Source organism: Bacillus rossius, chromosome 7 (genome assembly GCF_032445375.1).
Source record: "Bacillus rossius redtenbacheri isolate Brsri chromosome 7, Brsri_v3, whole genome shotgun sequence".
Classification (NCBI taxonomy): Eukaryota; Metazoa; Arthropoda; class Insecta; order Phasmatodea; family Bacillidae; genus Bacillus; species Bacillus rossius.
In genome coordinates this window covers 63,146,492-63,173,752 of record NC_086335.1, presented here as the reverse complement: position 1 = coordinate 63,173,752, position 27,261 = coordinate 63,146,492, and the positions used below count along the sequence as shown (strand labels likewise).

At 39.1% G+C, this 27,261-nt stretch overlaps 1 protein-coding gene across 1 annotated transcript in view; it reads right to left on the bottom strand.

The window, feature by feature from the left end:
* Positions 1–2,688: 2,688 nt before the first annotated feature.
* LOC134534601 (uncharacterized) overlaps positions 2,689–27,261 on the bottom strand; it is a 44,097-nt gene continuing 19,524 nt past the window's right edge. Inside the window, exons 6-9 of the mRNA XM_063373083.1 lie at positions 25,477–25,612; positions 14,474–14,607; positions 10,867–11,035; positions 2,689–3,622 (exon numbers count right to left, since the gene is read on the bottom strand). Coding sequence (XP_063229153.1) covers positions 3,534–3,622; positions 10,867–11,035; positions 14,474–14,607; positions 25,477–25,612 — 528 coding nt within the window. The 3' untranslated portion in view covers positions 2,689–3,533. The remainder of the gene's footprint in view (positions 3,623–10,866; positions 11,036–14,473; positions 14,608–25,476; positions 25,613–27,261) is intronic.

Below are 27,261 nucleotides of genomic sequence, written 5' to 3'. Positions count from 1 at the left end.
CGCCCACTGACTGCTTTCCCGCGCGCAGCCCTGGGGCGCGTGCTACTGCGCACCTCTGCCCGCGCACACTCCCACTCCCACGCCCACGCCTGCCTGCGGGAAGCCCTTTTTTTTTCACAAACGAGAGAGCCAAACCCCCGATCGTGAATCTTCGGTTTTTTTTTTTTGGTTCACTGTAAATAAATATGGCGGTGTTGATAAAATGATACTAATGATCAATTAGGTTAGGTTAGCTACATTATAAATACTTTAAAACATTGTGGACGGTTGATTTGGTTAGGATAGCTACATTAAAGATACGGAAAAAAAGCATGAACTTCGGGTTTTGGCTCTCTCGTCTGTGAAAAGAAGGCTTCCCGCCTGCCTGCACGGCCACAGACACGTCTCTCGCGTACGGCAACTACCGCTTTTCTTTTATCGAACCATACGAGACTCTCAATAAATATGCCTGTCTCATTACAATTTATAATCTTTGTGGTTCACTGATTTTGAGATAGCAAGACGTGCCATGTTTTTTCTCTCTGTGCTTCTGATTATTCCTGTCAATCTTTTGTTGGTTTTCTCCGTATGTGCTCCTGATTATTCCTGTGGTTTCTCCAAGTGCTCCCATTATTCATGCCACTATTTTTATTGGTTTTCTCCGTGTGCTGCTAGTTATTCGTGACGAGACTTCTGTTTTAATTAATTGCTAATCCTGGTGAAATGTAAAGTGACAGTTATTTCTCAAGCCGTGGTAGATAAATAGAGAGGTACGGCGAGTGGCGTGTTTCTTACGAGCACACAGACGAGACGGTGCGCAGAGCTTCGGAAGAATCCACACGATTTGGAAACTGCTGCCGCCACCAATTTGCTGTCTGTTCACGGAAAGCATTTAAGAATACGCTGTGTACGGGTGAAAAGTTCCCTTTCCGTATCCTCGGTTTTTAGAAGAGTGAAAATGGCTAAAATGCGTGTTTTCCGAATAATATTAAGGCATGAAACATCCGGTAGAGATTTTTGAAAGCACTCAAGGGACTTGCGTTACAAATTTATCTTCATTTCTCCGCCGTATATTGTTATGGGCAGCCTTCTTTTCACAGACGAGAGAGCCAAACGCCCGATCGTGCATCTTCGGTTATTTTTTTTTGTTCATTGTAAATAAATATGACGGTGTTGATAAAAGGATACTAATGGTCAATTAGGTTAGGTTAAAGGCCCTACACACGCTCCGACACGACAGCCCAACCGTCGGGACAACCGCTGTCGGCCCCGCCGGTTGGATCGTGTGTAGAGACGTTGTGTCATGAAAACTGCCGGACCCAACGGTCGGGCGGTCGTGTCGGGCGAGCCATCCAACCTCCAACCGCCCCACCCCTATCTCTGACAGGTTGTAGCGTGTGTAGAGTTGTTGTCCCGACCCTTCAGTCTGCGTTTAGGAGTCATAGTGTCCCAACGCGAATTCTCAACTTACGGAATCTGGAAAAGTTGTGATTGCGGAACTTCTGGAGTTATGGAAAGAGTGCCGGTGTCTATGAAGGGTCTGACCTTACCAAGGAGCTCCATAAAACAATCCTCATCCATCCTCATAAAATTACGATAATCGTCTGCACCTAACTCCTTTACAAGTTTCATATGGGCAACCAGGCCTTAGACCACACACTTCTCTTCTTTCTACGTCCTTCATCTAATCACCGCACACAAAGCTACACCATTTTTTTTTATGTTTAGATAGATAAGGAGCCATTGAAAGAGAACTTCACACGTCAAGCACTCGTTCTAGACTGGTCTGGCGGTGGTCGTCAACCCGAGCGACCTGTTTGGTTGGTGCGTGTGGGGGGGAGGCCCCGACACGACGGTCGGGACCAACTGGTCGGGACGGGCAGTCGTGTCGGAGCGTGTGTAGGGCCTTTTAGCTACATCATAAATACTTTAAAACATTGTGGACGGTTGATTTGGTTAGGATAGCTGCATTAAATATACGGAAAAAAACATGAACTTCGGGGAACTTCGGGTTTTGGCTCTCTCGTCTGTGATAAGAAGGCTGCCCATATTGTTATGGTCAACGCCCAGAGGCGACACCGCGCTAGAAGCACCAGCGAGCGTCGACTGTATCATCCTGCCTCACTGACACGAATACGGCTGTATATATATATATATATATATATCACCCATACGAAGTAAAACACAAGCAGTTTTACGGGAGAGCTAAAAAGTCTTTATACATCTGAAAATTTTAAACATGCTACTTAATGATTTTCCCTTTACCCGCAAGAAAAAAGACTACTCAGTTTCAACCAAGATCTAAGTTTTCATTCATGAGCGGTTATATTTTGAATTTCAATCTTTTGACCATATTATCAACTAACAATATCTCTCCCCTCGGCACGCAGTGACTTAATATATCTACACAAGATATAGGTGGGCACCTTAAAGTAAAGTAGTGTAATCTGCTGGGTTTCATTGGACCACGGCGTGCCTGACATCTGTGACGAGTCACCTGGGGCTAGAGCTATCGCGCACCACGCCAAGGGAACAGTTCAGTAAGGAGAAGGTGTTACGTTACACTAAATACACTTGTAATCATTGTAATACTGTTACAGAGAAAAATAGTTGTGATTTATTTTCTTACAAACGATCTGTGTTATAGATTTCACAAAAATACCTGCACATCACCTAAACACACGTACGATCATAAGAAATCTGACATTTTCTAAATCAATGAAATTTTATCAAGTGTGTTACGTAAACATACGAAATATTTTCTCTAGTCGTACACTGATAAAATATCAAACAGTACAAAAATAATCACGTTGCACACAAGCCGATATTGGACTACCTCGTCTCCCGTTCGGGAATCCATTGATATAAAAGCATTGCACACACCAAGGACATCTACTACAGTGAAGTTATTTTTAATTTTTTTTTTAACTTCATGCACAAAATCACTCTAACCTATACTAAAACAAACAAAAACCTAGCAAAATACACTAATAATGTTCGCAGGCTTTCACGGACATTGTCTGAAGTTCTGGGTTTCAGCCGCGTCCTTGGCGAATGATTCACCGACGTTACTGCTCCCTGATGATGGCGACTGCAATGTCGACCGAAACGTCGGTCAAGTACGCGGCTATACAACCTTGAAGCCAGGCTGCATCCAGCGATACACCGTTCTTAAATCAAACTCGGTTACAACAGCACTTCCTGGCTTGAATACAAAACTGCACAAGTAATGGTTTAGACACCTGCAAAATTCGCGGGTTCAATGACCTCCAGGATAGACTCTACTACACTCTACACACTCGGTCAAATGCCAACTGTTCATTGGCTGCTGACTTGTGAGTCGTCTCGACTGAGTGCCTGTGATTCGACACTTCTATGAGTGAGGGTCTCTAATTGGCCCTCATTAATCCAGATTAACAATCAAACCAGTGGTAGAAGCAGCGCTAAGGTATAATTATTTGAATTGTAGCATATCACGAAATGAATCCGCGAATTTTGCAGGTCTCTACGTAATGGTTGCTGCCCGGCACTGGAGGTTCTGCGAGGCTGCGCGGTCACAGAAGAGGCACCAGTACAGAGGCGAACACCGCGCCCAGGATCACAGCTGCGGCGCGGGCCTTCAGCAGAGCGGAGCACGCGCGCACTGGAACAACCACACCGCAGTCAGTGGTCGCAACTAGCATCAGTTACCTTACAACATAAGACAATAGTACACGTCCGGTGGGGGGGGAAGGACCTGGAATTAAGACGCCCCTCACTGAGGGAACCCTCCTTACGCTTGCAAAATAGTAAACAATAAAAAATGATTGTTCTGAAATAAATGTTGACTCCAAAATGGCGCCTTTGGTATTTATGTTTCTCTCTCGTCCCTTTCACCAACCGGTAAAATGCTGATTTTTAAATGAATCACTGCGCTTTGATATTCTAATAATATGATAATGATATATTAAAGTGTTTTTTTTTTCCTCTGACACTATGCGATGCAATTTCTCATAACGTATGTTCAGAAAGATACATATATCATGCTGTGTCCTTCAATAGAAAGCTTTGGGTATTTGCGCAAGGAATTATTGCAGGTAATGACATTTTATTTAGGAACTAAGTAGTTTAAAAAGTTTTAAAAACCAAAAACCTAAAAGGTGTATGCTATGCTGTTACTGTTAAGTTTAACGAGGAAACATTGCTGCTTGCTAGTTTTTAGTTGCTAAAGCAAAATGGTATAGCTGTATGGTATAGCCATAGCTATTAATTATTCTACATACTGAGAATTCGATCAGGAAACTTTAAGAATTGGCTATAATATAATACAGAGAGACTTATTAAAAGTTAAATTACTTTTTAACCTGTAGCTCGCTCAATTCCGAGTTCGTGGACGCTTTTAAAAACCTTTCAAATTATGAGAACCTCTCTTTAAGGTTGTTACAAAAAATATATAAATAAATAATTCTGCCACTCATTAATATGGAGTTATTGCCCTGCCATTTGCATTCGGACGGTTGGGAAAATTGGTGTTCTATATTTCCGCCGAACAACACCTGCTAGCTCTTGTGCCCATGAGCCAAATCGATATCGCCCGGGGGGGGGGGGGGGTGTTGGATGTGTTGTTGGTTTCTGGTGGAGGGGAGGGGAGAGAAAAGGTCAATTCCGTGTTCCTTATCTGATAGCGTTTTCACTTTGCGCGGCGCGACCAGCACATGCGAAGGCTGGCACGAAGGCTGCCTGACTCTGTCTGCGCCCAGCCAAAGGGCTTAAATGGCTTCTGTAAAGAAAAGTTTTATTTAAAAACCGATCAACATTCCTGACTGGTATGAGGGGCCTGCTCATTGGGTTCTTGGACTGCGTTGTTGCATACTTGAAGTGCAAGTGGTATTTTTTTTTTTTTTTTTTTAAAACAGGAGGTTATCTACGAATACATGTCGTTCGATACGAAGTGAAACTGCCTATAAATTGTTCTCACCACAAATGCTAAATTTTAAGCCTTCAACGTGACCGTAAATTTGTTTGGCCCCCTTAAATATTTTCACGTCTCTATTAAAGTTTTATTTCTTCGTTTCATTTAAAATGTTAATTTTCAGGACATTGGTGATATGTAGTAATGAAATCATAGGCACCAACTCAAGAAGATAGGATATCACATTAAAATGGCCTTTTTTAGAAATAGGAGAGGTCTGTATTAAGATTTCAGAAGCAGAAAATTATTATAAAACTGCATGTTATCATCATGTGGGTTTTTCGAGATTTATTGTATTAAATTTTTGAATGAGAAATGCCCATTTGTTTAATTACCAGACTTTAAAGTAAATTCATTACTTATCTTGAAATACTCATATGATTAAAAATTATTTTCAAAAATTTCCTTTTCCAAACCTAGTGGTTTAAACCTTATTTTATTCCACTTTTGCCTTTGATGCGCAGCTACATAAAAAAAAATAATAAAAAATTGGAACCAAATAAATACAAACTTAATTTGTATTTAAAAAACTATATAAAATCCTTATTTTTTTCTAGCATATTTAATCAGAATTCATGATACATGCCTTTGCTACTGTTGGTAGATGATACAATTTAGTTTTTCACAGGCAGAAAACTCTACTGGCCAGTAAAATGTGTTTCGGAATACCACAGTAGCTTCAGCGCTGTTACGTATTGCCAGAAAACGCTGACTAATGATCACCAGTGCACGTAGACCAAGAGACGTGGCAATCGGCAATCCCCTGGAATCCTGGAGTTCAGCCTGGACTATCAAACGCTGGGAGACGAGATGTTCGAGAGAGAGGCAGGGCCAAGGACTGTTCCAGGATCGGGAAGGGGGAGGGGGGGGGGGATAAAACAAGGAGTAAAGAGCTGTATAGAGCTGTATAGAGATAACGTTCGAAGATAGTAACTCCAGCTTAAAGTGTGTTTTATTCTTATTAAAGTTCAGGTACGCAAAAATATTTATATTTATTCATTTCCTGAATATATCTCGTCAATATTTAAATTTCAATGCTGGCATACAAGGGCAGAATATATACCGGAACACTAAAATCATCAATGCCCAAACTCATTCAGTAAATAACCCATTCAGACTACATTTTTTTATGAGTAAGTTTTCATTTTAGTTGAGTTGTAAAAGAAAATTGATTGTCACAATAACATCTGAGGGAATAGTAGACTTTTAGAACACCAACGTTTACACATTGAATTTATTTAACATTTAAATAACGATTTAACTTGAGACGTGAAAATTGAAAATTTCATATTTTAGTTTTTAAATCAATTAAGTTCATTAAAACAAGGCATAATTACACATATATATTTATGTTATTAAACACACATATTAAGTTTGATGAAACACATTAATACTTTAACGCGTAAACAGACCGGTATTTAATATAGACGAGAGCGCGGAAGACAGGAAAACTACCATATTTTCTTATACACTCCATGGATTGAGTACAGCAGCATTGCTCTCGAAGTAGTGTATAGAATACTCAGTAGGTAGCGCTGTCAACCTTATAGCTGTTTATCAGGTTAACTTCAAAGCCTACATATAACGCTTCTGACTGTCATAGTTGCAATCACAAATCAACGCATAGATCACGCACTAGTAGAAACAAATGTTTCTAAAAAAAAAATATAGGAAGAAGCATTATATTCTTATTACGACGATTTGTAAAAATAAAAAAATAAATAAAAATAAAATTTGTAGTTTTTCATTATGGCACTTATCCTCCTGTTTTGACAGAGGCGACGGAAAATAAAAGGACAAGGGGGAATTCTGACAAAATTCCTTATACATTCTACGGAATAAGGAAAACTGCCTTATTAAAATAATTGTAGATAATTATTTTAGTCAAATCCAACGCAGATATACAAAGGCTTTTTTATATAATGTTTTCATTATTAGAGTGATAGAACACAAAAATTATTTACAGTCTACAAAATGTATTTTTTAGAAGCTGAAATGCGATGAAAATAATTTTGTGTAGTGTAGAAGGCACAGATCAAGAAACACAGGCGCTCTAGAGGAGACATAGGTTCGTATTTCGAATGTTGGTGGGCTTTGAACATGCTTGCAGCCTTTCAAAAAAAACTCAAGTATTTTTTATATTAGGAAAAAAAATATTACTATGCGTAGCATATTATACTGCTTCATTAAAACTGTCAGTTCAGATTGAAATTACAGCACCTATAAACGAATTAAGTAAAAATCAAAAAAAAAATAATAATTTAATTGTTTTAAATGTTTGTTAGAGCTTTATTTATAACTTGTTGGAATGATAATGCTACAATTACTAAAAACTAAAACGCTAAAAAAAATTTAAAATTTTTTTTTTTTTTTTTGCAAAACTCCGTTCCCCCGGAGAAACCCCCGGAATGGCCACCGCATGGGGAGCCCAAGAAAAGAAACGGGCTCCCCATTTGGAAGCCACCTGGAAGGTTTTTTTCTGTTCCACCCACCGTTTCTTTGGTAGCCTGACTTGTTACAAGGGATTGTATTCCTACCAGAGAAAATGCCGCCATTTTGTCTGGGCAATCCGCCTTGGAGGAGCCGGGGCGCGAACCCGGGTCCTACAAGTCACAAGGCAGGCGCTCTACCCCAGAACCAGAGTGGTAGAGCGGACACTTGCAGTCTTCTTAACACTGACATGATGTTATTCCACGAGTTTACTGTAGTTTCTTGTGTCACTAACACGTGCAGTAGCATCTAACTTCGGTAACGAACAAATTTATGTGTTTTTATGTTGTTCGATCAGCATTTCATAACAGTGAAATATAATTTGTATAACTAGTCTGGAAATTATATAGTTGATTTCCTTCAAACAAACTTACGGTCCCGCTGTACAATAATTATATAGAAATATAGACTAGTAAAAAAATATGTAAGAGCTTGCACTGTCGATGGTAAAGTTATTTTGAAATAAATGTTAGACATTAAAAATGTGTGAGCTAACAAGCATGAAGTTATTTATAAACATTTTATTTACTTGTTTTTAAAGCTACAGAAAAGTTAACTTTTTAATATCACTTTGGCTTTATTTTGTTTTCCCATGCTTAAGATGCACAGCTAATACTGGAAAGATATTCAAACAACTGTTTGCAAATAACTTTAAATATTGGAGGTACTTGGGAACACAAAGCATAAATGGTAACCCAGATTTATTTAGAAAAAGAATTTTATTTTAAAAAAATACAATGGCAGGAATTTCAAAAAGCACTTAGGGATCGTCAAATGGCCTAAAAATTATTTTCTGGAGGAGGGACTGTCTTCTGCCCTCTCCTTCCACAAATACTGTCTACACCCATGGTAAATGTGTAAACAAAATCACATGTAGTTACACACACTAGTACAGGATATACTCAAAATACGTAAATTAAAATTTTCGTTACTGTAATTTGTGAAAGAAAAAAAATTGTGGTTGTATTTATAATATTAGATGTCAATAATATTTCAAGACATGTGATTATAGCCTACATGGAGTATTTTAGTCTGAAACTATGTATTTGTACTGTTATGCAATGATCATACACTCACGCCTGTAGCATGGGGCATCACTATAAGGCAATCTGAAGATGATAAAAGATACACAATCGAAGTTTATGAATCGAAATGTAAGACACTAGATTCATATTCCAGAGAACACACGATCAAATCCCGGCTGGCCATTGTCATATCTTAAAGTCTTAAAATTAACAGCGAAACATATAGGTACAAGAACAGAAGAAAATGCCTGTATCATCTTGCTTTAATATTTTCCTAACTATACAGGCGTTGGCCTGAGACGCATATTAGAGTCTTCCCTACCTAGAACTCCCATATTGGCACTCTTAGTTTTAATTTAGGTTAGGAAAAAATTCTGTTCAGTGTAGCTCACGACTCAGACGTGATAGCGCGGTGATTCGTGTGTTTGTGTATAGATAACCGACAACACTGGACAGTACAGATTGTACGTTCACTAAAACAAACATTAATGTTGATATTATGCCTTCGATATCTCATATCACAGGAAAATGTTAAATAAAATTTTTGACGAATATTAATTGAAATGAATACTAAGCTACAATTTAGTGTCTGTTTTGAATTAAAATTCTTAGTACGTAGTCACTGTCTCGTTTTTATTTTAAACCATTACACTAAAAGCTACTCGCTGACACAGACGTTTCACGCGAAACCAACGGCCGCGAGTCCCGATGCAGCCCCACCAATTTTTTTCTGCTTATTCGTGAAATAATTCTAGAAAATTGGTAGGATGCTTCCTTACTGTAGGTCATGGCTAATTCCTTTCCCAATGTCGCTCTACTGTGGCGTTGTGTTTGGCCGTCTGCATTGTTCTCGCTATCAATCTGTTACGTACAAGCAAGAATTTCAGAATAAGAAGAAATATAATATCGGAAATAGGCTACTCCTCTAGTACACATACATAAAAAGGATATTAAGGCTTTCATAAATTAATATTCTTTAATGATTTCACTTAACCAGCTCATTTGAGTATTAATAAACGATTTCGTAGTCATTGACGCAGTTAAAATATAGGGCCTAATTTCACAACTACTTAATCAATAAAACTTAAACAGCAAACTTGAATCGTTCTCAAGTAAAGTATACCGTAACAAATATTCCGTATTCATAGTTCTCAGGTTGGAATGTTGTTATTGTTTTTATCTATTCTTAAAGGCAATTGTTTTTCTTTTCATCTATATGTTAAAATACTATTCTAATGGTTTTCTCGGCACATGCTCTAAAACATAATGCTGGAATCACAATATCCTGTGACAGCCCCGACATGACAAAAACAACTCCACAGCCATTAAGAATTGTGGTCGTAGTGCTGTCAGCCCACGAAAATTGAACACCAACAGCCCATAAGAAACATAATGTGGGTATTATTAATGATGTAGTAACGTAAACATATTTTTCTGTGAAATCATTCATGCTTACGTTTATTTTATAGTTCTTTTGATATACATGACGTGAAATAAAATTATATAAATTGCCACCTCAGTACTATAGATGACTATACACCTGATGGTGACAATCTGTAATGGCATTTTAAACATATGATATAAATAATGCAATATTTAACTTACTTAACCGTCGGTTGTCAGGGAATTGTGATTTTCGGTCACTAAATTGCATTTCATTTCAACTAGTGACCTGGAGTTAACTCATGAATTAGAATCACAAGACTTTGTTGGATGTTCATTTCTACAATTTCTTTTAAGATAACAGACATACTTTTTAGTCACTATGGTTTCGTTTTGACTTATGGTAGTTTTTCATTATGGCACTTTTCCGTCGCCCCTAGGTGGAATTATATTATTATGGTAGTTTTCCATTATGGAAGTCTTCCGTCGCCCCATATAGATTACTTGAAACACAATTCCGCGTGCTTCTGTGTATGAGAAATGTCGTGCTAAAATGGGGAGGAAATATATTATTATGACCCACAAAGGATTGCAAACTTATATCTCTGATACCAGGAGCGCAACAAATAAATTTCCGAAGGGGGGGGGGGACAATATATATTTTATAAAGAATCATCTATCCCCCCTATTGAAGCGGGGGGTCCGGGGGTCCTCCCCCGGGAAAATTTGTATTTCAAGGTTGAAAATGGTGCTATTTAAGCAGTTTTATTATCTAAAAATTGATTACACAGCACTTTCTTTGTCTCCGTTTACCCCCACTTCAAGGTTTCAGGGGGGGGGGGGGGGGGCAAATACCCTTGCCCCCCCCTTCCCTGTTGTTGCGCCCTTGTCTGATACCTTATGTAACTAAGTAGTTATAATTTTCTTATTCTGTCTTTATTTATTTTTTTAAATCCTGGATGGTAGTGGTCCGGGACCCACGGACGCTAGCGACTAAGGCACAGAACACGAAGGACGGTTGGCTAGCCTGAGGCTCACCCAGCAACAGCGCCTCGCGGCGGTCGAGCAGCGGCAGCGCGCCGTCAGCGCCCACGGTGGCCACGCAGCGAACCTGCAGCGCGCCGCGCGCCAAGAGGCGGGACTCCACGCGCAGGCGCAGAGTCGCCACCGAGCCCGCCGTCCCCCGCTCGGACGCCGCTGACTCCACCTGCGTGCGTGCGTTGCCGAGATGCATGAGTCACTGACTACCGCCCCCGCCTACCCGAGCACTAGAGGTGTAAAAGTAACGAAAAAAAGCGTACCTGTATGTATTCGTTACTATAACAATTAGTACTCGTTACTTCTAATACCGCATAACATGCTGTTATGTTGCAGCAACGAATCGAGTCGTATTGCGTACGCGTACAGTATCAGTATGACGTCGCGTAAATAATAATAAATAGAATATAAACAATTAACAATATTTGATAATTAACCGTTTTTTTAACCAAGAAACAATTAAATCTCATTAGAGCGGCTTTATTATATTATCTCTTTTAAGATAAGAACAAAAAAAACGTGAAAATACGCGATAGTAAAAAACAAAAATATACATATTTCTAATTTGTAAAAAATAATTTTTATGTTGTTTCTGTTCCAATCTCAAACTTTGTCTACACACACACACTACCTTTAATAATCAGTAAAAAAAAAACTTGGACGACGAATTTCCAAATTATACTTTACTTAAAATAAACAAACATCGTTCTTCGTAAAGTAAATTCATCGAATTTGCGCGCACATGCGTCAAACATACGGAAGATGCGAGTAACGAGATGCAGCCGTGTGTAACGTTTTGTTACTCGGTACTAGATGGCGCACCCGTTACTCAGTACCGAATACATGCGGTTTGCTACAGTTCTACCGAGCACACATTCTGAAACACCACGCGACTTGATAAACCGCTCAAAGTATTCAAGTGGGCTCTCTACGGAAAGCATTCAAGAATACGCTGAGGGCGAATGGGTAGTTCTGTTCCGTAATTCGTTTTTAAACGGTATTTTTAACAGAGTGGCTAAAACATGTGTGTTCAAAATCATTTTCAGGCACAAAACACCCCTTACAGATTCTTGAAAGCCCTCAAGAGAATTTCTTTACATCTTAATGTTAATTTCTCCGCCATCTAGTGTTACGTTTACCGCTCAAATACCATTCACACGACGAGAAGAAAGCCTCGCTCTTAGATCTTTCTCCTTGGGTAGCCTTAGTAAGCTTAGTACCGTCTACCGTAATGGTAGAGCGGACGTTTGAAGACCTAAACGGGCCTGGTTCAAGCATCGTCAGAGCAAAAACTGTTTTACTTTAATTTTATTAAAAAATTACTTGATTATAAAAAAATGATTTAAGCAAATAAATTAACACATTTTTATTTATTTATCTTATTTCTATAATTTTTTTAATATATAGTTTTTTTTAAATAGATTTACTTAAAATTAAATTTTTTACGTTTATTAGGAAATGAATATTCATGAATTCGCATAGGTATTAAAAATTAAACTTTATAATAGCGCAACTATCATTTAATACTGTATGTTCTAATTGAAGTTATACTTATTTAGGCACGTATTTAAAAAAAAATAATGAGAGTGAATTTTTACGAGGTGCGCGCACCATGCAAAAACATTATCACAGGATAAAAAGAGTGTGCTCTGTGAAGTTATTGGCAAACAATTTGTACCGGCCGCTATTTTATTAATCGCGTCCACAAATTTTATTTAAAAATTTATTTTCGTTCATTTATCGTGCTGGAACTATACGTTAAATTTCGTGTCCAGGGCCTAGGTTTCGTGCGATCTGAAAACCGAGAAGAGATGAATTTGTCTTTTCGCGTTGGTTGCAGACGACTTCGCAGCTTGTGGCGGCCGCGCTTCTTCAGGGCTTGTATGAAAGAGGAACTGGGTTGAAGATTAAATAATTATCTTATTTCATTTGTTTGGTGAGTGTTATTATAAAATTCTACGTATAATTTTATGCTGAATACCGGTTTGGTTTCCCTAAAATATTTATTAACCAGAGAAATTTGGTAGATTTACGTATAGCTGCATAGTTGTGTAAAATGTATTAGAAAGTTTGGTCAAGATTACTTGTCAAAAGTTGCATATCACATATTCATATAATATATATCCCTTGATCCTGATGGCATGATCCTGTATACATTTCTAGCTGTTTTAATATGGTACATCGAAAGATCCTGGACATTAGAAACATTTGTGATATAATAATGAATTATGATTGTAAAATGTATACGAAAGAAATAATAAATTTTATACACGTGTTTACATTAATATTGAATCCTGAGTATTAATTTAATTTTTTTTACAAAAACAAACAAATATTTCAGTGTCTTATATATATTATTTAAAATACAGACCTAACTATATATATATATATATATATATATATATTTTTTTTTTTTCTCAGTGACCTAAAGTCCGATTTCTATCATTAACGCTGTCTTTGTTTCTGTGTACTCTACACCATTAAGCAAAAATGTTTGACACAGCTTTGTATTGTAATTAAATTTTTAAAAAATCATGTATTTCGTAAAGTAAATTGTATTTCAACAAGATCATCTGATAATATTATTTCTAAAATGTACTTAAAAGACGCTCTCTTGTTTTCAAATTTTTTATAACGTTATTTTTTTTTCTCTTTACTCTTTGAGCATAGCACATAACTTCATGAATTCCTTGTTATGAATGGTGTCGGATTGCTACAAATAGTTTTACCTGAGAATTAACAATTGATATTTTACATTAAATTTTTTTTTGTCAGAGTGACTTAAACTGTGTCAATACCGTCAACAGACGCTAATTTATAGTCTTAAAAAAATCAACAAACAATAAAAATAAGAAAATAATTAAAACTTATTACAAGCAGGTAAAGATGGTATACAAAATAATATTTTTTTTTTGTGTTAACAAGCCAGGCTGTATCAAAAAAGCAACAGTGGTTGCCATTTACTCTTCACTGCAGTCTAAGCGCGAGACAGACTACACACAACACGTCCTGCAGTTTGGTCTAGCGCTCCCGGGTTCGGTTCCTGTATTCCCGTGTCTAGAACCGGGTAGGGTGTTCCTCTGCCTGCGACTACGGCAACGGTAACGGTAACAGAAACGGCAAAGGCGAACACCACACACAGATTCTCCCGGCCTTGAGAAACTCCTTCCACCATTTATTTTTGGACTGGTGCTGCGAAAAAGGGGGAGGGGGGAGGATTCAACTGTGAAACTGCTCAGCAGCGACCCGCAAGGCACCGATTACATTGGGAGAGTTTGCTAACTACTAGCCCCAGCGAAAATAATCCTGCGCACGTCTGGCTTATTCGCTCACGTCAGATGGCTCCGCAATAGTTTATATTATTAGCCTACTGTGTGTTAAAGTTAATGTTACTACTTAAGTTCAATTTAATTGAAATAAAAAAAATACAACAGTGGTAAATATTGGAGGCTCCCGCGTCTGGTGCCATCTTGAAATCGAATGTCCTACTCCCTGAATGTTGCATTTTTCATTACGTAGCCTATCGCGAGAATGAATAAGCGAATTTTTCCAGTCTCCAACCATGAGTCGCGGGCGAGAGACTCGTGGACCAATGGCAGCGCAGCACCTGGCGGTCGTTGACGAACCAGCGCAGGCGCGCGGCGGGGTGCGACTGGCCGGCGCTGCACGTCAGGTTGATGACGTCACCCACGCCGTACTCGCTCCGCTCCACGGTGATGCGGGGGCCCTCCTTCGCCAGAGCTGCAACAGCCCGCGGCATTGTTGACTTCTGTCCGGAGCACAAGTCCTCTGTGGCCACGCGTTCAGTCCGAGACGGCCAGTCCGTACTGCCGTGTGTCCAAACAAGCATCCCATCAGCTGAGTGTCGTGGCAGACATCTTTGGTCCGAACTGGAAGCTGGACTGAGCGTGTGGTTGCCGTAACACGTCGCGGTTACGTGGATTCGATGCCAGCATTATCGTCTAGAAGTTCTTTAAACTCCCTCTCCACGATCCTAAATCTACAAGAATTCTAGAAGTCACTAAACAAGCGCGGCAGGCTTCAATAGTATTAATTTGGTTGTTCATCGAAATCTGGTTCTTATATACTAAATAAAACTCTAACGCTTACTGACTGACAGACAACACGCAGCTTAAACCTGTGGGTACAGCATAGGAGTCCCTTGTGTGACGTAAGTGAGCACTAAGAAACGAATTTTCAAAATTCATCCTTTAAGGGGATTAAAGTTTGTCATTTTTGAAGTTAGAAATATGATGGACGCAAATAGTTTACTAGCCAATCACGTGATGTCAGCGACATAATGGCGAACACGACATATTTATTCTTTTTTCCATCAAGTCGCCGGTGCGACGTTACTGAAATGAATGTCAGAATTTGGTTTTCGAAAGATGATCAAACTTAATACTGAATGTATTTGTGATAGCACTGAACTAGCACTAAAAAAATTTATCTCTTTAAAAAAACTGCAAACGTTAATAGTTGTCTTATGTTAAGAACGTAATGGCAAGAAACATTTTATAATTAATAGTCTCTTTTTGTTCGTCACACGTACCTACCTAACAATGCGATATTTCGAAGTTGGCGATGCGTTATTGTGAATTTACAGTTTTTACCCGCTGTTATATACCTACGCACCAAAATACGATAGCCATCAGGGTTTGTAGATTTTTTTTAATAGTTATGTTTGGGGAGTTATTTGTTTGAATGAAAAACATTAAATTATAAAAATCACTGTGCTTAAACACATTTCAGAGAAATCACAGAAAATCAATCAAATCTTAAAAATACAAGAATGATAATACATTTATCAATAAATCAGTTTCACCATGTTTCTAAAACAGAAACCCGACACGCATTTCTGTAACGCTACCAAGACGCGATGGAAATAGAAAATATTTCTAATCAGGAAGTCTCGTCCGCCATTTTTGTCGCACTGGCGTCATATATTTGTCAAACGTGATGATTGGTCGGAAATATTTGCGTCGCCACCGTCGCGCTAAAGTGATTCCTGATTAACAGTTTCGCGTGCTCGGCGGAAGCGTACGTGCCAATAGGTTCCCGACGGCGTATTTCCAAACCCTAGATTGACTCGCGACGCGTGCCTGAAACTTGTTGAATCCTAGGTGAAGTCCTTAAGCTACGTTTTATTACAAGTAAGAGTTTGTTGCTCTTAATGAAATACAACACGTAAATGTATTTCCAAACCTTTCATTCCAAATCGTCCTTTAGAAAATTTTTTAGATACAATGCACATTAAAAAATATTCATAGTATTATAGAGATGTGTCAAAACTTTTGTGCTGTTTGGGTGTATCTGACAACAGTAGTATTGGAAAGAGAGAAGGCCGTTATTTCAAGACACAAAAATAAGGGTTTAGGTGCTGAATTTTCTACAGCTGTAATCTAACCGTATTCTAAGTGCACAAAATCAATCTCAAACCTTTAGATCGGACAAGGCCAGTCTCTTATTTTTAGGGAACGGGTTTTGGTATCCTATTCGTAACCTATTTGTTGCCCAAACTTTCGCGCAAGCGCAGAGCCTACTTTTTCGGTGATTTCGTCTAGATGGCGGTCCCGCGTCTGGTGCAATTAACTCTAATATAATAAATAATTACTTTCGCGAACATGGGGGACGTACCAAACGTATTGGTGTACCAAATGAAACCTTATTGCATGTAAGTAGTATATAATAGCCAGAACTAGATCTGGCGCCGGCGCGTGGTGCCGGTGCCGGTGTCCGCCATCTTGGATTTGTGACGTCACGGCGGCAAAAATTCCTCAAAAATGCCTCAAAATGACTCAAAATTTCCCGTTTTAAGAAAAAATTTCCCGTTTCCGAGGGAAAAATTCCCGTTTCGAGGGAAAATTTCCCGTTTTATTCCTCAAAAATCCCAACGGCTAGAAATGTCCTGATAGAGGCTTAAGCATCCTTAACTCAAGCCTCAGTTAAGCCTCTATCAGGATGTGACCTTGACCTTTGACCTTGACCCCGGCGGCCATCTTGGATCCGCCATTTTGGATGACGTCATTTGGTTTTCTAGAAAATTCCGGCATTGTGTTATCCGACATATTGGACGATGACGTCACCGTTGCAATTTTCGTTACGGCCGCCATCTTTAACTTTTTTATTTATTATCCGATTTCAATGAAAAATTTTTTAAAATTTATTAAAAAATCCATTTAATAAAATTTTAATAAAAAATATTTAAAAAATATACTTTTACGACACGGAGTTCGGAGTCCTCGGTTCGAACCCGGTGAGGCCAAAAAAATTAAAAAAGGCGACCGATCCTCCTCCCGTGGTGACTTTTGGCAGACTGACTCCCACCACTTTTCTTAAAGCATATATATCGTCACCTAGTATGACGTCATGTCCGCCATCTTGTCTTCGATGCTGGAAGCCATCATCATCATTGTATCGTCGACGAGAGTGCGCTGACACCATGTTAGTTTAGTTCGTATCCGCTAGAGTGCAGTAATAATTTATTACTGTGACACCCGCCATCTTGAAATATGGCCGCCATCTTGAAAATCCGTAATTATTTAGCTAGAAATTCGGGAAAAATTCCAAAATTCATTAAATAAATCACTCATTAACTTACATATTGATTCGATCCGCTCCAGTCCTTGGTTCGATCCCTGAATGATGCAAAACATTTAATTTTATATAAAAAATAATAATTTCAATAAACCATGTTCAAAATTCTTAAAGAGACTTTAAATCCTCTACTACCATCATCCTATCAGACACCAAGACCACCATATTGGAAATTCGTAATTGTAATGCTAGAGATTCGGGAAAAAGTTCAAAATTCATTAAATAAATTTGTAATCTATATACTGATTGATTAGATCGACTAAGGTCCTTGACACGATCCCTGGCCGATACAAAACAACTTTAATTTTAAAAAAGTACCAGAAAAGTGTAAGGTTCGAGAAATAAAACACCTCAAAGTCTTTTACAAACATAATATTTATTACACAATTTCTATCCTACTACAGAATCACTTGCGAAAGCCAACAACAATCTTATAAACATTTAGCCCTGCATAGACGTGCAACGACTACTTCTTAGCTCCAAATGGCTCCCAAAGCTCCAACAGCCTCCAAATGCTTAACACAGCTCCAAATGGCTCCAAATGCTCCAACAGCTCCAAAAAAAGGCTCCAAATGCTCCAATAGCCTCCAAATGCTTAACACAGCTCCAAATGGCTCCAAATGCTCCAAACGGCCTCCAAATGCTTGACAGCCTCCAAATGCTTAACACAGCTCTAAATGGCTCCAAATGCTCCAAACGGCCTCCAAATGCTTGACAGCTCCAAATGTCTCCAGCAGCTCCAAATGCTCCAACAGCTCCAAAAAAAAAAGGCTCCAAATGCTCCAACAGCCTCCAAATGCTTAACACAGCTCCAAATGGCTCCAAATGCTTGACAGCTCCAAATGCATAACACAGCTCCAAATGGCTCCAAATGCTCCAAACAGCCTCCAAATGCTTGACAGCTCCAAATGTCTCCAGCAGCTCCAAATGCTCCAACAGCTCTAAAAAAAGGCTCCAAAAGCTCCAACAGCCTCCAAATGCTTAACACAGTTCCAAATGGCTCCAAATGCTCCAAACGGCCTCCAAATGCTTGACAGCTCCAAATGTTTCCAGCAGCTCCAAATGCTTGACAGCTCCAAATGCTTCAAAAGGCTCCAAATGCTCCAAACGGCCTCCAAATGGCTCCAACAGCTCCAACAGCCTCCAAATGCTTGACAGCTCCAAATGTTTCCAGCAGCTCCAAATGCTCCAAATGGCTCCAACAGCCTCCAAATGCTTAACACAGCTCTAAATGGCTCCAACAGCTCCAAAAGACTCCAAATGCTTCAAAAGGCTCCAATTGCTCCAAGAGCTCCATCTTCAATTGGTTCCAACTGATTCCTATTACTTTTATCGAACTTGGCATGATTACTAACATGTCTTTATCAGTATACATTTTGACTGGCAGTGGTAACGTTTTTTTACACCTTTAAGTTATAAGTTTTATTTAGAAATCAGATTTCGATAAATGATAGCTTCCATCTGGAAAGAAAATATATTAATTTATCTTCAAGTTTATACACATACATTTAATTTAATCCATTATTGTATGTAGCCAGCTTCCCTCAGTTCTTTGAGTATGAAGGATATTTCTTTAATGTTCGAATAGTTTCCTGCACAAAGCGATCCATGTAGTAGTCGTAGCCTGTTAACCAATATGTTAGGATCTTCCCATGAGGTATAATCAATCTCTTCTGCTGCCTTCATCATCCTTGCATGTTTATAATAAATATTATCTCTGGTGTTTATCGTTTTAACACCAACCACAAGATCACTTTCGTCATCTTGCCAGTGATTATCACAAGCTTGATCAGGATAATTTATTTTATTACGCCGTTTCCATCGTTTTGGTCTCAAACCACCATCACAGTCTTCGCTCTTGCATGCTTTTGGTGCTTCAGTACAGTACTCAATCATGTCAGCCTCAGATGTGTCACCACAATCTTCAATCATGTCAGCACCACAAACTTGATCAGGATAATTTATTTTATTACGTCGTTTCCATCGTTTTGGTCTCAGACTGCCATCACAGTCTTCGATCTTGCCTGCTTTAGGTGTTTCAGTACAGTACTCAATCATGTCAGCCTCAGATGTGTCACCACAATCTTCAATCATGCCAGCCTCAGATGATTCATCAAAGTCTTCGACCTTGTAAGCTTCAGGTGGTTCTCCATCTTTCACATTTTCATGGAGACGACTAGATATTGGAGTAAATATATTTTCATTTCTAATGTGGTTACAACTTCCTTCGTTTGTTTTAAATTTTAAATTATTATCTTGATCTAGATCAGTAATTTTAGCATTAGCTTTTTCGCCTTCGTTCCTCTTCCGCGATGTTGTAGCCCAGTCTTCGTTATCTTTATTCATCTTAATTGTACAGGTCTTGTAATGTCTATCCAAGTAATATCTTCTACCAAAGGATTTCTGACACTGACTGCAATGAAATGGTTTTTGACAAGGACCCAAATTACACTCGCTTCTCTCATGTCGTTTAGCATTCTTTCTCAAGGTAAACACCTTGCTACAGTATCTACAGTGATGACGTTTTGATACAGCAACAAATCCCGTTTCAGGATTCATATTAGTTATTGAGACTAATGCCAGATGCATACTAAGAGTTTTAAATTAGATATATTACTTAAATAGAATTTTTTAATTATTTCATCAGCGAGAATTAATTTATCTCATTCAAAGGTACTTGTTGCAAGTAGTTCTGCTTTTCAACAACAGATGTCGCCACATGTTACTTGCAGGTAAATAATATTTAGTTCTTTTATGCGGGATGCGGGATGCTCACTAACGATCGCAAAAGAAGGATGGCTTCGCTAGACTCCAAGGAGAAGGAAGTTCGTCCATCCTGTTAGTGCTTCTTAGATTTCTCAGAGATTATTTGACTGAGTAATGATATTTTTTTTAAATTTCCACCTGATAAAAATATTACAAGTGCTGATTTATTGGCAGAATTTCAATAATTAAATGCGACCTTGAATAAAAAATGACATGACTCATTAAGTAAAAAATTCTTCATGCAGAGATCAATTCCTCATCAGTAACCAGAAGCACTCGGAGAAAACCATCAGATGTCTAGTCAGGAATAATCAGAAGCACCCAGAGAAAACCATCAAAATATTGTCAAGAATAATCAGGAGCACACGGAGAAAACTACCATAATATTGTCAAGAATAAACGGGAGCACACGGAGAAATCCACCATAATATTGACAAGAATAATCAGGAGCACACGGAGAAAACCACCGCAAGTTTTCTTTGATATCATAAAATTTCAGGAAAAAAATAAAAATAAATTAATAAAAAATTAAAAAAAATAAAATAAAAAAATACATAAATATATTCTGCTAGCTTGTGAACTTCTCATTGTTGAACAAAGATAGAGTTCTAGTACAAGCCAGAATTTTATGTATTTTTTTTATTTTATTTTTTTTAATTTTTTATTAATTTATTTTTATTTTTTTTCTGAAATTTTATGATATCAAAGAAAACTTGCGGTGGTTTTCTCCGTGTGCTCCTGATTATTCTTGTCAATATTATGGTGGATTTCTCCGTGTGCTCCCGTTTATTCTTGACAATATTATGGTAGTTTTCTCCGTGTGCTCCTGATTATTCTTGACAATATTTTGATGGTTTTCTCTGGGTGCTTCTGATTATTCCTGACTAGACATCTGATGGTTTTCTCCGAGTGCTTCTGGTTACTGATGAGGAATTGATCTCTGCATGAAGAATTTTTTACTTAATGAGTCATGTCATTTTTTATTCAAGGTCGCATTTAATTATTGAAATTCTGCCAATAAATCAGCACTTGTAATATTTTTATCAGGTGGAAATTTAAAAAAAATATCATTACTCAGTCAAATAATCTCTGAGAAATCTAAGAAGCACTAACAGGATGGACGAACTTCCTTCTCCTTGGAGTCTAGCGAAGCCATCCTTCTTTTGCGATCGTTAGTGAGCATCCCGCATCCCGCATAAAAGAACTAAATATTATTTACCTGCAAGTAACATGTGGCGACATCTGTTGTTGAAAAGCAGAACTACTTGCAACAAGTACCTTTGAATGAGATAAATTAATTCTCGCTGATGAAATAATTAAAAAATTCTATTTAAGTAATATATCTAATTTAAAACTCTTAGTTTGCATCTGGCATTAGTCTCAATAACTAATATGAATCCTGAAACGGGATTTGTTGCTGTATCAAAACGTCATCACTGTAGATACTGTAGCAAGGTGTTTACCTTGAGAAAGAATGCTAAACGACATGAGAGAAGCGAGTGTAATTTGGGTCCTTGTCAAAAACCATTTCATTGCAGTCAGTGTCAGAAATCCTTTGGTAGAAGATATTACTTGGATAGACATTACAAGACCTGTACAATTAAGATGAATAAAGATAACGAAGACTGGGCTACAACATCGCGGAAGAGGAACGAAGGCGAAAAAGCTAATGCTAAAATTACTGATCTAGATCAAGATAATAATTTAAAATTTAAAACAAACGAAGGAAGTTGTAACCACATTAGAAATGAAAATATATTTACTCCAATATCTAGTCGTCTCCATGAAAATGTGAAAGATGGAGAACCACCTGAAGCTTACAAGGTCGAAGACTTTGATGAATCATCTGAGGCTGGCATGATTGAAGATTGTGGTGACACATCTGAGGCTGACATGATTGAGTACTGTACTGAAACACCTAAAGCAGGCAAGATCGAAGACTGTGATGGCAGTCTGAGACCAAAACGATGGAAACGACGTAATAAAATAAATTATCCTGATCAAGTTTGTGGTGCTGACATGATTGAAGATTGTGGTGACACATCTGAGGCTGACATGATTGAGTACTGTACTGAAGCACCAAAAGCATGCAAGAGCGAAGACTGTGATGGTGGTTTGAGACCAAAACGATGGAAACGGCGTAATAAAATAAATTATCCTGATCAAGCTTGAGATAATCACTGGCAAGATGACGAAAGTGATCTTGTGGTTGGTGTTAAAACGATAAACACCAGAGATAATATTTATTATAAACATGCAAGGATGATGAAGGCAGCAGAAGAGATTGATTATACCTCATGGGAAGATCCTAACATATTGGTTAACAGGCTACGACTACTACATGGATCGCTTTGTGCAGGAAACTATTCGAACATTAAAGAAATATCCTTCATACTCAAAGAACTGAGGGAAGCTGGCTACATACAATAATGGATTAAATTAAATGTATGTGTATAAACTTGAAGATAAATTAATATATTTTCTTTCCAGATGGAAGCTATCATTTATCGAAATCTGATTTCTAAATAAAACTTATAACTTAAAGGTGTAAAAAAACGTTACCACTGCCAGTCAAAATGTATACTGATAAAGACATGTTAGTAATCATGCCAAGTTCGATAAAAGTAATAGGAATCAGTTGGAACCAATTGAAGATGGAGCTCTTGGAGCAATTGGAGCCTTTTGAAGCATTTGGAGTCTTTTGGAGCTGTTGGAGCCATTTAGAGCTGTGTTAAGCATTTGGAGGCTGTTGGAGCCATTTGGAGCATTTGGAGCTGCTGGAAACATTTGGAGCTGTCAAGCATTTGGAGGCTGTTGGAGCTGTTGGAGCCATTTGGAGGCCGTTTGGAGCATTTGGAGCCTTTTGAAGCATTTGGAGCTGTCAAGCATTTGGAGCATTTGGAGCTGCTGGAAACATTTGGAGCTGTCAAGCATTTGGAGGCCGTTTGGAGCATTTGGAGCCATTTGGAACTGTGTTAAGCATTTGGAGGCTGTTGGAGCTTTTGGAGCCTTTTTTTAGAGCTGTTGGAGCATTTGGAGCTGCTGGAGACATTTGGAGCTGTCAAGCATTTGGAGGCTGTTTGGAGCATTTGGAGCCATTTGGAGCTGTGTTATGCATTTGGAGCTGTCAAGCATTTGGAGCCATTTGGAGCTGTGTTAAGCATTTGGAGGCTGTTGGAGCATTTGGAGCCTTTTTTTTGGAGCTGTTGGAGCATTTGGAGCTGCTGGAGACATTTGGAGCTGTCAAGCATTTGGAGGCCGTTTGGAGCATTTGGAGCCATTTAGAGCTGTGTTAAGCATTTGGAGGCTGTCAAGCATTTGGAGGCCGTTTGGAGCATTTGGAGCCATTTGGAGCTGTGTTAAGCATTTGGAGGCTATTGGAGCATTTGGAGCCTTTTTTTGGAGCTGTTGGAGCATTTGGAGCCATTTGGAGCTGTGTTAAGCATTTGGAGGCTGTTGGAGCTTTGGGAGCCATTTGGAGCTAAGAAGTAGTCGTTGCACGTCTATGCAGGGCTAAATGTTTATAAGATTGTTGTTGGCTTTCGCAAGTGATTCTGTAGTAGGATAGAAATTGTGTAATAAATATTATGTTTGTAAAAGACTTTGAGGTGTTTTATTTCTCGAACCTTACACTTTTCTGGTACTTTTTTAAAATTAAAGTTGTTTTGTATCGGCCAGGGATCGTGTCAAGGACCTTAGTCGATCTAATCAATCAGTATATAGATTACAAATTTATTTAATGAATTTTGAACTTTTTCCCGAATCTCTAGCATTACAATTACGAATTTCCAATATGGTGGTCTTGGTGTCTGATAGGATGATGGTAGTAGAGGATTTAAAGTCTCTTTAAGAATTTTGAACATGGTTTATTGAAATTATTATTTTTTATATAAAATTAAATGTTTTGCATCATTCAGGGATCGAACCAAGGACTGGAGCGGATCGAATCAATATGTAAGTTAATGAGTGATTTATTTAATGAATTTTGGAATTTTTCCCGAATTTCTAGCTAAATAATTACGGATTTTCAAGATGGCGGCCATATTTCAAGATGGCGGGTGTCACAGTAATAAATTATTACTGCACTCTAGCGGATACGAACTAAACTAACATGGTGTCAGCGCACTCTCGTCGACGATACAATGATGATGATGGCTTCCAGCATCGAAGACAAGATGGCGGACATGACGTCATACTAGGTGACGATATATATGCTTTAAGAAAAGTGGTGGGAGTCAGTCTGCCAAAAGTCACCACGGGAGGAGGATCGGTCGCCATTTTTAATTTTTTTGGCCTCACCGGGTTCGAACCGAGGACTCCGAACTCCGTGTCGTAAAAGTATATTTTTTAAATATTTTTTATTAAAATTTTATTAAATGGATTTTTTAATAAATTTTAAAAATTTTTTCATTGAAATCGGATAATAAATAAAAAAGTTAAAGATGGCGGCCGTAACGAAAATTGCAACGGTGACGTCATCGTCCAATATGTCGGATAACACAATGCCGGAATTTTCTAGAAAACCAAATGACGTCATCCAAAATGGCGGATCCAAGATGGCCGCCGGGGTCAAGGTCAAAGGTCAAGGTCACATCCTGATAGAGGCTTAACTGAGGCTTGAGTTAAGGATGCTTAAGCCTCTATCAGGACATTTCTAGCCGTTGGGATTTTTGAGGAATAAAACGGGAAATTTTCCCTCGAAACGGGAATTTTTCCCTCGGAAACGGGAATTTTTTTCTTAAAACGGGAAATTTTGAGTCATTTTGAGGCATTTTTGAGGAATTTTTGCCGCCGTGACGTCACAAATCCAAGATGGCGGACACCGGCACCGGCACCACGCGCCGGCGCCAGATCTAGTTCCGGCTATTATATACTACTCATGTAAACTATACTGGAATACATTTTGTACACTTAAATGGTCATAACAAGAAATAATCTCAACAAAAGGTACATACTTCCATTTTTGTTCGATGGTGCTGCTATCTCTAGGGTTTTTGCCGTACCAATTGTGTCGATTGTTGGGAAACGTCCGCTGGAATGCGATGGAAGCAGTGTCTAGCCTCGCGCAGGGCGCTGTTTGTTAGAAAGATTGCCGGGAAAGGGTGTTGCTATCTCTAGGATTTTTGCCGTACCAATTGTGTCGATTGTTGGGAAACGTCCGCCGGAATGGGATGGAAGCAGTGTCTAGCCTCGCGCAGGGCGCTGTTTATTGGGAAGGTTGCCGGGCTCGGGAACACTTGCGCTCACCGACGACCTGCAGCCGGCCGCCGCCGTGCACCGAGGTGAAGGAGGGCGCCTCGGCGGACACCTCGCAGCGGTAGTGGCCCGAGGAGCCGGGCTGCGCGCGCTGCAGCACCACCTGCTGGGCGCCCGACCTCCGCCCCTGCAACCCGGCAGGTCAGCTCTCTCAGATATATTCTACTGTCTAGCATCCAGGAGCCACTCTGGAGCCTCTAGGAGCGTCTACAAGGCACTGTCTAGCATCCAAGAACCACTCTAGAGCCTCTATGACTACTCTAGAGACTCTAAGAGCCTCTAAAAGCCACTCTACATTTTCAATTTACAATTTAAATTTTAACCTAAGAACTAATCTTGGGCAATGCCATAACTTATATTTAAAACAAAAGCGTTATTAAATATTCAAACAACAAATTCATAACTTTACATAGGTATCTTTAGGTTAGACTTAATGTCTCGTCGACAGCTAGGTCGCTACAGACGTCACAGACCACGAGTATTGGTGAATAACCTGCCATGGCCTACAGTACGGAGCTATCCCAGGAGTGATTGCGGGGAAACCAAGGAAAACAGAAAATAAGATTGTTGAAACAGGGATTCTAATCCCAGACCTCCAAAATGCGTGTCCAGTGTGTTTCCGCTGTGACAGCTCTCTCCGTTAGAATTTAATCGTATTTTTGGGGGTATTTTCGAAAGTTGTGGTAGTTCTTGTCAGGTGCGTTCGTGTGTGTGTTAGTGAAACTGGCGCCCCTAGCGTTGTCGCCTCTGAACTGGCGCGCAGTCTCTTCGCGCACGGGGCAGCTGCGAGATCTGAGCAGGAAACCATCACATTATACATGGCGGAGAAACGAAGATAAAGGCGAAACGCAAGTTTCTTAAGTACTTTCAAGAATCTGTATTGGGTGCTTCGTAATAAAAAAAAATCTGAAAACACGCATTTTTAGCCATATTCGCTTTTTCTATAAATACAGTTTAAAAACGAAGCACAGAAACAGAACGTACTTATCCGCTCTACGGCTATTCTAAGATGTTCTATTCGTATGTGTTGAGCAGTTCTCAATCCGCGTGTTGCCCGATGAAGCTCTGCGCACCGGACAGACGGAGGCCTCGAGGTCTCCACACACGACCGGTCCAGGTGCTCAGTTCGAATCGAACAGTCCGAACTGACAGTTTGGACTGAACTGAATGAAGCCTTCCTCACACACGACCAATCTTGTGGCTGTTGTTGCTGTTGGCGTTCCATTGCAGAATATGGGAGAAACTTTGGATGTTGCAATCGCAGTTTCACATTTAGTTAGAAAAAAAAGGGAGGGTTGGGGGGGAATTGCAAAGCAACCGAAGAGCATGAACAAAAATACAAAATACATTTGTACTTTTCTTGACTATATCAATCAGAACATTACCAATCAGCTTACTGATTAAGTAGCAACGCACGGACCTTTAAAATATAACTATCTCTATCCGTTCGAGAACCAAGTGAATAAGCGTGCTTCTAAGACTACGAATACTATCATTTAATGTTCTGACGATGTCAAGCAGTCTGTTGAACACAGTATCGAGAAACTCTGTCGGGAAGAGGAAGACTGTGCCAGTAAAGGATTTGGCTCGTCTCTGCCTTCATTAAACCGATGCAGAACTAAATGTTTATTAGATTGGTAACTTTTCCCGAGTGTTCCTGTGTCAGCAGATGGACTGATTGTTTGGCACACACGGCAGTTCGGACTGATCGGTCCACGCACGGGCTGACAGGCGGTGGCGTGTGTCGTGTGCGAGCCTCAGGGCCCAGGGGTCGAT